At 39.0% G+C, this 15,676-nt stretch overlaps 1 protein-coding gene across 4 annotated transcripts in view; it reads right to left on the minus strand.

Moving 5' to 3' along the window:
* LOC133632656 (MAM domain-containing glycosylphosphatidylinositol anchor protein 1) overlaps positions 1 to 15,676 on the minus strand; it is a 596,928-nt gene that overhangs the window by 186,249 nt on the left and 395,003 nt on the right. For all 4 annotated transcript variants that reach the window (XM_062025233.1, XM_062025218.1, XM_062025227.1 and 1 more), the window contains one exon: positions 11,953 to 12,085. In XM_062025233.1, coding sequence (XP_061881217.1) covers positions 11,953 to 12,085 — 133 coding nt within the window. The remainder of the gene's footprint in view (positions 1 to 11,952; positions 12,086 to 15,676) is intronic.

The raw sequence follows: 15,676 nt of genomic DNA on the forward strand, positions 1-15,676 counted from the left end.
TTAGCTGTGGTACGAGTGGTAATACGAGAGAAGGAAGGTGCAAATCTTGTAACAAATGAAGGAATAATTAATTCCCAAGAAAAACAGCAGGGGGTCCATTGTCTGGCGGTGGTTTGGCTTCAAGTGAGAATATATCGAACATCCATCCATCCATCCATCCATCCATTTTCTACCGCTTAGACAACCGTAATTTGTCGAGTGTGGGGCAAAAGCGTTGCTACAAAAAGTAGCATTACTGCTAATATGTAGCATCATTTGAAAAGTCACCTGCTAGAGAATGAAGAATGCTTACTCCGCATGTCAACATCTCCGTTCGGTGCCACACCAACAAAATGCTGAGGCAACCATTTCCAGATCAACACCGTATGAAAAAAATAGTCAACAACAGAAGGAGATAACGTCCGCAGGAATCTACCACATAGCGAAGGACATACACTATTTGATTTACCTTTTATGCAGCTCATTTTTATTTGACAGTTATTGAAATATCTTGTGTGACATTATGCACAAAAGTGCACTTTATTTGTTTTAAACTATTGTAGTGGCGTTCTGTACAAAAAGTGCACTTTAATTTAGTATTGTTTTGATATGTCATCTTAGTGACATCATACACAAAAGTGCACTCATAGCTTGTTTTAAAATGTCTCTGACAATCTTGCACTTTCTGTTTTGAAATGACATGAATGTTTGTGCCACTGCTTAATAACTGTTTAATAAATACAGTTTTGGTAAATTGACTTAGTTGTGGTTTCCCTCTCTGCATGAAAGTTTAAAATTAGCATATATTAATGCAGCATGAACAATAATGTTTTAATGTAGACACAGAATCATCATACTGGTGTGATTATATGCATCAAGTGTTCATTCAAGGCTAAGGCAAAATATTCAGATATATATTGTGTATCGTGACATGGCCTAAAAATATCGAGATATTAAAAAAGGCCATATCGCCCAGCCCTAATGTATCTGCTTTGTTATACAGTATATAACTGCCCAAGGTCATTTTCATTGCATTTCAGCGGTTTAAAGACTCATTTACGCTCATCAAAGCTCTGACAAAATACACTCTTTTCTGGCGCCATCTGGTGGTTAAAAAGCCCAATTGCACCAAAACATTGCTTTTTCATTTTTCAACCGGTAATAATGAGATTAAATTGGTTTTCATGGAAAAAAAAAACAATGTACTACACCAGGATTACAGTTTGTTAAATATAGCACTTATAATGGGAGTCAATGAGGTCAAAAGAAAGTGTGTAGAGTTCATGTTATGTTATCCTATTCCAACAATGTTGCAATCAAAACCACAACAACGCGGTATAGCTCGGTTGGTAGAGCGGCCGTGCCAGCAACTTGAGGGTTGCAGGTTCGATCCCCGCTTCCGCCATCCTAGTCACTGCCGTTGTGTCCTTGGGCAAGACACTTTACCCACCTGCTCCCAGTGCCACCCACACTGGTTTGAATGTAACTTAGATATTGGGTTTCACTATGTAAAGCGCTTTGAGAAAAAGCGCTATATAAATGTAATTCACTTCACTTCACTTCAATAATTGTATAGATAAAATAAAAACAACTTGTGAAAAACTCCTTGGCAAAATTTCAGACTACGAACCTTCAAACTGAACAATCATGAGCAAAAGTGTTCATCTATTTTCTGGGTACTGTTAAGGCATACTTGCCAACCTTGAGACCTCCGATATCGGGAGGTGGGGGGTGGGGGGTGGGGTCGGGGCGTGGTTAAGAGGGGAATATATTTAAGCTAGAATTCACCAACTCAAGTATTTCATATATATATATATATATATATATATATATATATATATATATATATATATATATATATATATATATATATATATATATATATATATATATATGTACTGAAAGTCAAGTATTTCATATATATATATATATATATATATATATATATATATATATATATATATATATATATATATATATATATATATATATATATATATATGTATGAAATACTTGACTTTCAGTGAATACTAGCTATATATATATATTTATTTTATTATACATATAAATAAAATAAATACTTGAATTTCAGTGTTCTGGAGGCTATCCAGTAGATGGCAGTATTGTCCTGTTTAAGAGTGTCACAACATTGCTGTTTACGGCGGACGAACTGCTTTGACGGTTGTTGTGTGTTGTTACCGCGCTGGGAGGACGTTACTGTACAATGAAACTGCCTAACAATAAACCCACATAAGAAACCAAGAACTCGCCCTCAATCATTGTACAGTTATGACGTCATTGTGCAGGCAAGCTGTTTATATTGTGGGAAAGGGGACGTGAGAACAGGCTGTCCCCACTCAGGTCCGCATTGAGCTGGAGGGGGCGTGGCCTCCAGCTCCGGCTGAATACCGGGAGTTTGTCGGGAGAAAATTTCTGCCAGGAGGTTATCGGGAGAGGCGCTGAATACCGGGAGTCTCCCGCTAAAAACGGGAGGGTTGGCAAGTATGTGTTAAGGTGACCTTGAGCGAGGTACAAATGTTCTTTGTCTTGCCTACGTGCCTCTAAATGTGTGTGAATTGGTTCTTTACATTGGGTTGAGTTAGAAATAAACAAATGTTTTGTCTGTTTCCATGTGTCTTGTCTGTGGATCGGACCACTCCTGTTTCAGTTTGAGTATGCCTCCTCTGCGGGGCCAGCCCCTGGCATAAACACTCTATTAGGGTAGAAAATGGATGGATGGATGGATGGATAGGTTGTTTAGGGCCACGTTATTTTGACGAACGGTCACTTCAGTAGCTGATCATCAACGTGATTTGCAGGTGTTTGCTTGTTCTACTTGGATGGACTGAATTACCTTATGAGTCAGCGGTGATTCAACGTGTTCTTTGTAATAATTTTAGTTCGGTTTAGCGGCATCACAGCTGCGTCCATTCAAAAGCCCATAGAGATAACTGCTAATTTAGCAACATTTCATCAAAGCTGTAATTGTGACAGATTTAAGGCTGTATTTCTAAAACAACCAGATTATTTAGGTTTATATTGTAGCTGAACATTTCCCCCCAAATATAGTGTCTAAAGTACATTTGTAGTTTTTGTCCATTTATTATGTTTTGCTTACTTTATCAATTAATGCCAAAGCAGCGTAGCAGTTTTGAATTAGCTTAACAGCAGTGAGAGATATCGAAAACTTTTATTTTCTATTTACGCCTATCAATCTATTTGTTTACCTTTTCATATAAACGTTGGGCATTATCTATAAACACAACACTATTGAACATATTGGATTGAACTGAATTGTAGTTGTCAATGTAGTCTTTTTTGTTTATTGTTCAAATGTGATTTAAAGTAAATACAAACTTTACATACAATTTACAATTGTAATAGTCCATTGTTTCTTATTGAATAATTATAAACATACTTGAACTGGATGTTTGTCTTTCATGCAAACAATCAGGCTCGCATAGCCAAATTGAGTTGTCAAAAGTAATACAGTAAACTCTTGTCAATCACTGTTAATTGGTTCCGGGTCTTGTCGTGCTAACTTACTGTAATTTCCTCAAAGAGGGAATTCTTAATCATAAATGTATCAATGTTATATATAAAACATACAAAAACCTGTTTCAGAATTTCTAAATATATATTTTTAACATGAAGCAATCCCTCCAGGCATGAAGTAACACCAACATAGAAAAAAGACCAAAATAGGGCCCCACAAAAAGCCTAGGGCCGGTGTTCTGTCAAAATGTGCGACCCATAAAATAGAGCTTACCCAACATTACTGATCATGCGCACACATGTGCATCAGCGCTAAAGTTTTCTTTGAACATAATAACAATCAACATGATCTACTTTGTGTGGACTTACATCGAGTACCTTTTCACGTGTGCTACAGGTTAGTAATTCCTTTAAATTATATTTATTTAATTGTGTCTTCTGATGAGTAAGAATGCAGGCACGTATGCCCTGATTTACGAAAGGTTTAAGTGTTCTGAAACATGTGCAAACCTGATAGCACACGCAAAGCTGATCTACAAAACATGTGCAAAGTGGCTTGCGTCTGTTAAGTGAGCAGAATAAGGTGTGCAATCCATTTTGGGTCTGTCTTCATTAATATGCAGCATATATGCTGATCATCAAAACGCTCGCAACGCGGTGCGAAAAAATGCAAATATATTATACAGCACACGCAATGTGATTAATCAATATTCATCACCGTTTGGGGTGCACTATTTTGCGTTTTATTTAGCATCTTTCAAAAAAGAAGAGCAAACTGACACAGTTCCTGTGAGAGAGGAGTGCTCGTGCTGCAAAGACACACGATGGACAGAGAATCCTCCGTTTTACGTGTACGTTTCATTATTTTTGGACGGTCGGGGGAAAGAAAAAAAAATCGGCTATTCAGCAACATCCTTTTCTAATTTTATAGGTGCTACATGACTACAGGGGCTGATAAAATCAATTTAGTTGATGCGTTTTGAAGTCATTTAATATATCTTTAAATTGCTTTCGTTTTTTTCACAAAGCATATTCCTATATGATAAAAAACTTCTTGAAGTTTGCTTTTTTTTTGCGTCTTGAGCACAGTAGCGCAGGTTCCCTCCCATGCACCTCTAGCGGTAAAAAAAAGAAACAAAAACAGTGGTGTCATTGTACAAACTGTAGACGCACTGTCCGATTGCTTCTAAAATGCCCATAAAAAGTGGTAGATGTCTCCGGCTTGTTAGAAGACAGCAAAACGCCACAGGTAGGAAGAGCATGATAACATGAATGAGGAGTAAATAAGAGTGTCTCTGTGGTGATGGCCGTATAGTACACGGAACATCCTCATTTAAAAAGGCGGTCTGCACCACTTTTCAATTGCACACGCAGTCTCAGGAGATCACATTCAGCACCCCACTGAAACTTGATTCCTTTTGCTGACTTTTGAGTCACTCACCAAAGTGAATTGGGTGCTCTAATCACTCGTGTCACTTGTCACAAAGCAGAAACTCACACAACCCTACATGTAACTTGGTTCTTCTTTATAAGTTTGCAAGTGGTAAATCAATGCGTTAACATAAACGAGTAACCGGGTGGCTCGATTCAGTAAAAAACAACGCCTTCATGACTCACACATCTCTAATTTCCTGTTTTTGCCAGTTTTTTCAGCTGGCAAAGTGTATTACAACATACTGAGTGCCGCAAGAGTCAAGATTAAACAGCAATTATGTGACTTTTTCTGTGTTTCTACATGTAAATTCAAATGTAATATACGACAGAAGTGTATCACTCACCCAACTTCTAATACCATTTTACATAACACACCGCACCACTCCATGGTTACCCCCCAAGGAGCAAGAGGATTTGGACGTTAGTAAATGATGGGCTGGGATTATGATCTAAAAATCAATCAATCCCCTTGTTTCACTGCTGTGATGCAACAGTGATGGCGTGACCCAGTTGGGGAAATCTCATCTAAGCGTTGATTGACGTGACAAGGACACACAGAATCTCAGTGGGGAATAATAAAACATGTTAGGTAAATAATGCAAAGGATGAAAAGAAAGCAGTAACTTATTTGTGTTGTTTTCTTTTTTATTATGATCTTCTCCGTGCCCGTTTGATCATTTATCACATTCTTATAGCTTTCTGTTTATTGCCTATTTTTTGTATCTTCTTTCCCATGCATTTTATTTTCTCACTTTGAAGTTGAGTATACAAAAGGGAGTTTGCTTATTCACATCATGACACAATTTAATTAGTCTGTCACCTTATAGCCCAGGGGTCCCCAAACTTTTTGACTCGGGGGCCGCATTGGGTTAAAAAAATTTGGCCGAGGGCCAGGGGTGGACCACTCCTCTGTGCATCAGTTGGGGACTTCTCTGCGCTGCTGACTTGTCTCCAGCCAGGATGATCCCCTGCTGGCCCCACTATGGACTGGACTCTCACACTATTAACTAGATCCACTCGACATCCATGGCACCAGTTGCCCTGGGGGGTACCCACATCTGCGGTCCCCTCCGAGGTTTGTCATTGTGCCCAATGGGGTGAGTTTTTTCTTGCCCTGATGTGGGATCTGAGCCGAGGATGTCGTTGTGGCTTGTGCAGCCCTTTGAGACACTTGTGATTAAGGGCTATATACATAAACTTTGATTCATTGATCGATTCCTCGCCACATTGTGATTCAAATATTGTGGCTTCATCACATCACAGATTTTATTGTATTATTTATAATACGCAACAAACATGTTTTGTCCTAAATCAAGTCTTAAATTGAATTAAGTCTTTTTTTGTGTCTTATATGTATTACAGGGCAATATTTTTATTATTTTCTGTTAAGTTGTGGCAATCGACACTCAAGTGGGACTTGAGTTTAGGACGAACAAACACTCCAACACTAATCTTGGCGCTATCTTCACCGCGAAAATCAAGTCAACCAAAATTTGTCGGAACACATTTTGATGCAATTCATCCTTAGCTCATGCCTCATGAATAACACATCTTTACATTGGTGAAACTTTGCCGCGAGCTTTGTCAAAAGACAAGATGTACCAACGCACCACTTAATATTATCAACTGTCAGCTATCAACTGGAGATGAACTCTGTTGATGCATTTCACCTCCGACATCATCAGCTCCCCATTAATTGAGTGAGCCTCTAGCTTGAGAGATGTAAAATGACAATGTGGAACACCCAATGATTACAACATGGGATGCTAATGCGGCCAATGGTTGTAGCTGTGACTGTCATGTTTTTGCAATACACCTTACTCCCGTGCTTTCAGCACATCAAAGCCCAGTTCTAACTTAGAGGAATTACCCAGGATGTGGTGAAGTATGTCCACGTAGGGGCCGTGTTTTAGTGGCCATAGCAATCACGCTTAGAGGATCCTCCAGTGAGTACTGTAATCTACAGTAGAACGCACTCAAGGCTATTTACTATATTGGGTGAAACGAGTCTAAAGGTGACTATTTTGGTCTTATTTCATGTTAAGAAGGCTCTAATTATATTGGAAAACTTATTTAGAAGGTCCGAAACAGTTGTTATTTATGTTCAAAATGTTCCATTATTTAATGACAATTCTAATTCGCAGTAGTTTGCTTACTAGAGCCAATTACCGTATTTTCCGCACCATAAGCCGCACCTAAAAACCACAAATTTTCTCAAAAGCTGACAGTGCGGCTTATAACCCGGTGCACTTTATATATGGATTAATATTAATATTTATTTTCATAAAGTTTAGGTCTCGCAACTACGGTAAACAGCCGCCATCTTTTTTCCCCGTAGAAGAGGAAGCGCTTCTTTTTCTACGGTAAGCAACCGCCCCCATAGAAGAGGAAGCGCTTCTTCTTCTACTGTAAGCAACCGCCAAGGTGAGCACCCGACCCCGTAGAAGAAGAAGCGCGCGGATATTTCATTTCATTTGTGTGTTTCTGTAAAGACCACAAAATGGCTCCTACTAAGAGACACGCGTACAAGGTTCCACTGACTTTTGATATTCATGTGAACCGCACTGTGGATACAACGGGAGCACGTACGGTGAATATCCCTTAGCTTGCCATGCTAACGGCCAGAAACTTCCACCCATGGTGATATTCAAAAGGAAGACCTTGCCAAAAGAGAACTTTCCAGCCGGCGTCATCATAAAAGCTAACTCGAAGGGATGGATGGATGAAGAAAATATGAGCGAAGAGACCGGGTGACTTTTTTCACGCAGCTCCGTCCCTGTTGATCTACGACTGCATGCGCATCCACATCACAGATGGTGTCAAAAAACAAGTGAAGCACACCGAAGAAGAAGAAGAATTCGAGGGATTTGTGGATGAGTAATAACTTCAGAACGTGAGCTTTAAATGTTTATTTTGTGTGTTGTGTGACATTAACGTTCGAGCAACGTTGAGTTATTGATGTTGCTATTGCTCTGCACTATTTTGAGTGTTACTATTTTTGTGATTGCACATTTGCACATTACATTTTGGGAGTGAACAGAGTTGGTAGAATGCTTGTTTGTAATATATTATTAAAGTTTGACTGACCTATCTGACTGTTTTTTTGACATTCCCTTTAGCGCAGCATAGGTGCGGCTAATAACACGGGGCGGCTAATAGGTAAACAAAGTTTTGAAATATGCCATTCATTGAAAGTGCGGCTAATAACACGGGGCGGCTTATGGTGCGGACAACACGGTAACCATGATAAATGAGGGACGACTGTACTTTGTTCCTTCTATTATCACAGGGGCTATGTTTCAGACCCTCCCCAGGTGTTAAGTGAATTGCTGCAAATTAGGGACACTATTATTTTTATGACTTTTGTAAATATTATTTGCATTAAAGTCTTTATAAGCCCTCCACACACAACACAGAGCTTCCACACACATTTATAAACACTTATTTTGCTCTTCAAACACTTCATACACTCAAATTCCTACTTAATTTTAACATGAAAACTCTCATTCGTACTCAAATGTCAATATACACTACCGTTCAAAAGTTTGAGGTCACATTGAAATGTCCTTATTTTTGAAGGAAAAGCACTGTACTTTTCAATGAAGATAACTTTCAACTAGTCTTAACTTTAAAGAAATACACTCTATACATTGCTAATGTGGTAAATGACTATTCTAGCTGCAAATGTCTGGTTTTTGGTGCAATATCTACATAGATGTATAGAGGCCCATTTCCAGCAACTATCACTCCAGTGTTCTAATGGTACAATGTGTTTGCTCATTGGCGCAGAAGGCTAATTGATGATTAGAAAACCCTTGTGCAATCATGTTTACACATCTGAAAACAGTTTAGCTCGTTACAGAAGCTACAAAACTGACCTTCCTTTGAGCAGATTGAGTTTCTGGAGCATCACATTTGTGGGGTCAATTAAACGCTCAAAATGGCCAGAAAAAGAGAAATTTCATCTGAAACTCGACAGTCTATTCTTGTTCTTGGAAATGAAGGCTATTCCACAAAATTGTTTGGGTGACCCCAAACTTTTGAACGGTAGTATACTCAATGGTACATAAAACATTTGCAATGGACTGAAACTGCAGTATGCCTACACTGTACATCTTCTCTACTATATATTTAGAAATAAAACTTGGATGTACCCTAAAGTAGTCAAAATGGTGCGGCTAATTTATGGATTTTTCTTCGACAACTGCCATAATGATTTGTATTCAACAAATAATTTTCATATAACACCGACAGAGACACTGAAAATATGTGCTATTGTTTGTGCTGTGGCGGCATCTTTTGAGCGAGTTCGCTCACTTCAGGTGCCGTGGGTGGAAATTGTACTTCCTGTTTCGTGAGCGTGAACCGGAAGTGTAAGTCCCGTTTCGTCTACTAATGGTCCATAGCGTTTCTGCTCAAAATGATTCTTCATTCATCACTCCAAGCGATGCTTGTAAGTTTTATAGTATAACTAAAACTGTTTATATTTACCGAACCGTCCCATGTGTGATGTCTGTAGAAGTGTTTTCATGCATATTTGTAAGTGTTGTTAGCATTAGCGGATATGCTAACACCAGTGACGTGCAGTCAGGAGAGGCAGGTGAGGCGGGGCCTCACGTGCCATCATGAAAAGAAAAAAAAAATATTAAATTGTTATATGTATCCAGTGATTATACTATAAAGTTATTTTCCATTTAACTTCACCAGTTTTAGATTATTTTATTCAAAATCGCTGAATTTTCACATTTGCCGTTCAAATACTTAGAAGAGACTTGCTGTGATCAGCAGCCGTCACTGCGTTGTGCCTCAACATGGATTGCGGACTCGGCTAACTGCTGGCCTGCTGTGCAGTGAGACCGTATTGCTATATGAACTATATTATACATTTCCATAGTTTAATTAGCTGAGGTATATAATGTACAGTGTATTTTGTCAACAACTGTATGTGTGTAAGTATTTCTTGTGCTGAGCAATCATAAAATTGCTGCGAAGACGCACTGGCTGAGGCTCGCAGTAATCCCGCCTCCTGGTGGTAGAGAATGCACCTCCGCCGTAGAATGCACCCCCTGACGGGAGTGTTATATCAACTAAAGCCCACACTTAAACTTTCCACATGCAAGATTGAATCTATTTAAAAAATGTATTTAATAAGAAGCCAAAAAGTGCAAAAACAATAATGTTCGTGTTGGAGGAGTTGTGAATGACTGCAGGGCCACAACATTAGGTACACCTGCAGACTACAGCACAGATTTCATATTTCATTCATTCAAAACTCCTCCAACACGAACATTATTGTTTTTGCACTTTTTGGCTTCTTATTAAATAACTTTTTTAAATAGATTCAATCTTGCACGTGGAAAGTTTAAGTGTGGGCTTTAGTTGATATAACACTCCCGTCAAGGGTGGCATTCTACGACGGGGGTGCATTATCCAGCACAACAGCGGCGCATGGACTTCATTTATAAGTAAAGGTAAGACCATAATAACGTTTTTTTTATTAAATGTGCTTTTTTGTGTGCTACAGTTTGTATGTGTAAAGTTAAAGTTAAGTTAAAGTACCAATGATTGTCACACACACACTAGGTGTAATGAAATGTGTCCTCTGCATTTGACCCATCCCCTTGATCACCCCCTGGGAGGTGAGGGGAGCAGTGGGCAGCAGCGGCGCCGCACCCGGGAATAAATTTTGGTGATTTAACCCCCAATTCCAACCCTTGATGCTGAGTGCCAAGCAGGGAAGAATGCTGGTATGAGCTTTTATACATAACCCATTAACTGCTGCCAATCAAATGGTGAATAAGATACTCTTTAGGGTTCATATGTTTGTAAATCTGACTGTGATGAAGTCAGTGCCTCACCAGCCATGAACCTCACCGCACGTCACTGGCTAATACGTTTACAAGTGTCTGTGTCAGTATTACTGTTTTAACTTACAATGGCATTATTTTTCTACTATCAAACATTATCAGACTTTATTGCAGACTCCCAACGTCCAAGTAGACATACAATCACATACAGTACATAAAACAAACACAATACAGTATAAAAGTCATTATCACACAATATTAAAAACAGTGCTTGTGCATGTTTAGATAAAGGCATCTAATAAATAAATAAAAGCAGCAATAAAAAAATAAAACAAATTCCTTAAAAAATGCGTCTACACTAAAACGTCACCGTGGAGATATTGAGTTATACTGCCGTGTAACAGGCACCGTTTGGAAATAATCAAGGTATGCAAATAAACATTTATAAAATGTTTTGTACTGGTGCGGCTAATATATGTAAAAAAATATACATATTTATTCTCAAATTTGGTAGGGGCGGCTTAAATACTGGTGCGCTCTTTAGCCCGGAAAATACAGTAGTCGACATTGTTGACAAAAATGGAATACAGGATTTGTTGCAGACAAAATAATTTGTCAATAACAGTCAGTGAAGTCGTCGCTCAAGTTTTTCCGGACGAAAACTAAATTTGAAGAGTCATCGCGACAATTGACATGCAAGCAACAGACAAAGAAAGAGACGTGAAAACAAATTATACAAGGTAATTGTATAAAGTATTATCTAGATGGCATGCTAAAAGAAAGCAGAGAATACCAAGATGAATATAGGGAAATAACATCCGGGCTTTTCCTCGCAGTGTATCAGTTTGACCATAACGAGGCTGACAGAGCTGTCATTGACAATGTTGTTGCAAGTAAGAGAGTGGCCGGGCGGCGATGTGGGGATGGATAGAGCGCTGCGGACTGAATTGGAGATAACAGGCGACGTGACAACTGAATTGCAGCTGACGGCCCTGTGATGCCTTTTCAACAAGACAGTTTGACAACGTTGCACACTGGGAGGCAGGCGAGAAGAGAGACACAGAAAATTTGAGGGAAAAGTCAAAGGTTGGAGAAAAAAATACACAAACAAGTGAAAGAAAGAGCACAGGGTTGAAATATAACAAAGAGGATAGATGTTGGAACCAAGACAGAAGTATGCAAAAGCTGCTGCAAAATAGAATAGCACATTATATCCTCCCCCCTCCTGTTTACTTACATGTTGCATTTGTGAGCCGAAAGGTGACTGACTTGTCTTCAATGTTACACACATTGCGGACCGACACCTGACACGTGTAATCTGAAAAATCCTTCGTTCGCAGGTTTTTCAGCTTCAGCACCTTGGTCTCACCCTATATTAGGAAAAGAAGAACACATATGTTTTAGAATTAAACTTACTGCGCTGCTATTTCGCTTTGATAACAGATCTCTGTTTGCTTTATTCTAATTTACTGCCAAAAGTGAACTGAAATATTTTGAATTTTTGATGAGCCATGGTACAATAAACAGACACACTAACAAACACGCATGCCCTAATTACTTCCACAACCTTACATTGGATGGCTTAAAAAAAAAAAAAAAAAGTATGATGTGGATGGAAAAGATTAAAGGGGTTTGTGAATGTTTCCAACTGTTTTAGTAACTGCTGTGTGCGTTCAATACTGTATACGCATCTACTGTGGATGTTGGGCGAATCAATTCTTAGCCAGTCTGGACGAGGACTCGGCTGCCAGGACAATTGAACCCATGGGAATCTGCTTTGTGCTCTGATAAACAGAGAGAAAAGGAGCCTTTGTGCTTGTGTTTTCAGAATGGGGAATCTTTTTTAAAGACTTTGGCTGTGTTTATAGAAACTTATTTGGTGGTCTGGCCAGTTTGAGCTGGAAGGTACAGTATATTTGGTCATTCCTATTTCAACAGCAATATAGCACGGTTATTGTAAGGGCACAGATGTAGATGTTTTTGGTTTTGCTTGTTTACTCTTTAGTAGGGATGAAACTATATCAACATCTCTTAGTACAGTACCATGGTATTAAGACCATGGTTTGATATTATTGCAGTATTGTAAAAAAAAAGAAAAAAAGATGACTTGAAAAAAATGGCTTGGTACGGAAAATTTAGGGCTACTTCTGTTAATGATACAAACACACTTACAGTAAATAAACACAAACCTAATGCTCAAATGTTGTATTCCTTTTTATTACTACCAAGAGGTATTTTCAAAGTGCAAAGAACAGTGAAGGAAAGAACAGTGTTTCAAGTAACAAGCAAAATGATGTTTGGCATGGCTTACATTGGTTTTGCATCAATTATCTTTTACGTTGATTATTAATCAAGTGACTTCTCATGTCGCTTGTATTTCCCGACTTGTTGATGATCGCGGTCTGGCAATATCTACAAACTGTATTTTACAGTTTAATAAGGAGTTCAGCCAATGTGTGTGTACAGCGGTTGGAAGACGAGGCAGCAGGCAGGTAGGTTGGTTGGTTGAATACTTAGTAGATAGATTGGAATTAGGAAGGTAGGAATGTAGCAAGTTAAATTTGTACTAAAACAATTGAAAACTGGTTTGGTAGGTTGGAAAGTAGGCCAGCACCTAGATTGGTCGGTCAGATGGTCAATAGATTGAAATGTAAAACATGTGGAAGGTAAATTAGTAGATTAAAAAGTATGACTGTAGGACAGTAGGGAGACAGATAGTTTGGTTGAATATTGACTGATAAGTAGGTAAGCAGAAAGGGTGGTTTGGTGGTCGGTTGTTGATAATGGTTGTTGGTTCAATTGTTTATTGGTTTTGTCAGTCTGTAACTAGGAAGGTAAGTTAATTTTAGGTACAAAGTTCAGCCAGTCGGTAAATCATTGGTCGAGAGATCGAAAGATATGACAGCTGGCAGGTAGGATGGAACGATAAACAGTAGCTGGATAGATATGGCGGTTGGAAGATATGAAATGATTAGAAGTTTGGGAACTTAGGAAGTTTGGAACACGGGGAGATAGATAGTTGGTTTCAATTATTGGTGGTGTCAGTCTGTACTAGGGTGGTAGAAAACTAGGTACGTAAGAGTATAATTTGGTAGCTTGCTTGTAAGTAGAGAGGGCAGCCGGTTGTTTTGGGCAGATTGTTTGGAGGTAAATCGGTGTGGAGTTTGGAATGTAATTAGGTAAAAAAAAGAGGGTAGTGATGTAGGAAAGTAAGGACAGAGCAAGGTAAATTGGTTGAATGATAGGTAGGTCAATACTTGAAACGTAAATTGTTTGAAAGTTGGGTGGTCAGTCATTGATTCCTGTGGTCTGGTAGGTTGTTTTCAGGTAAGAAGGTCAGTCAGTCAGTTGGTAGGTAAGTGGGTTGGTAGAACAGTCAATAGGTACGGAGGTTCAAGGGTCTGTAATTACGTGTAGGAGAGCAGTCTGTCACGGAGCTAGAAGCTTTTAAATCTCAACTAAAAACATATTTGTTTAAATTGGCTTTTAATAAACAATTACCATAAGTATTCATTATTACTGTTTTAATATGCGTGGTTTTACTTGCTTTTAACTTATTTGTCCTGTAAAGCACTTTGTGCACCATTGTGATGTTGTAAGGTGCTAGACAAATAAACCTTGATTGATTGACTGATCGATTGATTAAAATGGGTTCTGAAGTAGATAGTTTGAACAGTAGGGATATGGCTTAGTACAGACCTGGGCATTCTGCGGCCCGCAGGCCACATCCGGCCCTTTGTGCGTCCCTGTCCGGCCCGCGTGAGGCCAATCATAAATTACATAATCAATTTTAAAAAGTATCTATGTCGAGTGTGCAATACAACGGTGCTGCTTTTGTTTTGAAAAGCGTTATTTGTATTACTTCCATGTGGACGTATGCGCGTGTGTGATTGTGAGTGAATGTGAACAGCTGCAATCACAAATTACAAAATAAAGTTGAAAAAACATCTATGTCGTGCGCGCAATACAACTGTGCTGCTTTTATTTTGAAAAGTGTTATATATGGGCGTATGTCCGTGTGTAACCTGTGAGTGATGGTGCACAGCGACAAGTGATGCACGGTTTACACCCGAGACGCTAAAAAGAGAAAAGTTGATGAGGAATGGCGTGTTTTCAACAAGACATGGACTGCCAAGCAATGTTCCCTCTAAGGTGCGCGCCTGCGCAATTGCGCACTGCTCAAGCGTCCTCTGCGCATAGCAAATATATGCCGCGCACCAAATCAAATCCCATCTGAATTATGAACAAAATAAACACATTTATTCTGTGTAATTTTGCAATGCAACTTTGAGTGACAGTGACAACAAGCGGCCCTAACGGTGTTCGTCAACACAATCAATTATTGTAACGTCTATCGAGATGCTTCGAGGACAGGAATTATATCGATCACTTTATTCAGCAAAACTGTTTATATTGGGCCATAACCACACCAAAAACATGAGTAAAACACTCCTATCTCGAAAACCTAGTCGTTTTCTGCCGTACAAACCAGGCCAAAACCAACTTGTCATCTGTCACCAACACGCATACCTCTAAACCACTAGTGCGTTTATGGCCACACAAAAAGTCGGACAACTCAAACACCACACAAAGTTACACTATGACTCCTCAGTCATACGTGTGCTTATTGTACTGTCATTTATTATCAATGTTAATTTATTTATATTAATCATGGAACGCTGTTACTAGAGAAGGTTACAGGAATGCACACTTCATCCTATGCTTACATTTCATTGTGCAACATGAGGATGTTTAAGGGGAACTAAATGTATGTGGGCTCTGTACCGAGGATGTTGTTGTGGCTTGTACAGCCCTTTGAGACACTTGTGATTTAGGGCTATATAAATAAACATTGATTGATTGATTGATTGAAGGTGCGCGCCTGCGCAATTGCGCACTGCTCAAGCGTCCTCTGCGCACAGCAAATATATGCCGTGCACCAAATCAAATCCCATCTGAAT

Source organism: Entelurus aequoreus, linkage group LG02, assembly GCF_033978785.1.
Source record: "Entelurus aequoreus isolate RoL-2023_Sb linkage group LG02, RoL_Eaeq_v1.1, whole genome shotgun sequence".
NCBI classification, from domain to species: Eukaryota; Metazoa; Chordata; class Actinopteri; order Syngnathiformes; family Syngnathidae; genus Entelurus; species Entelurus aequoreus.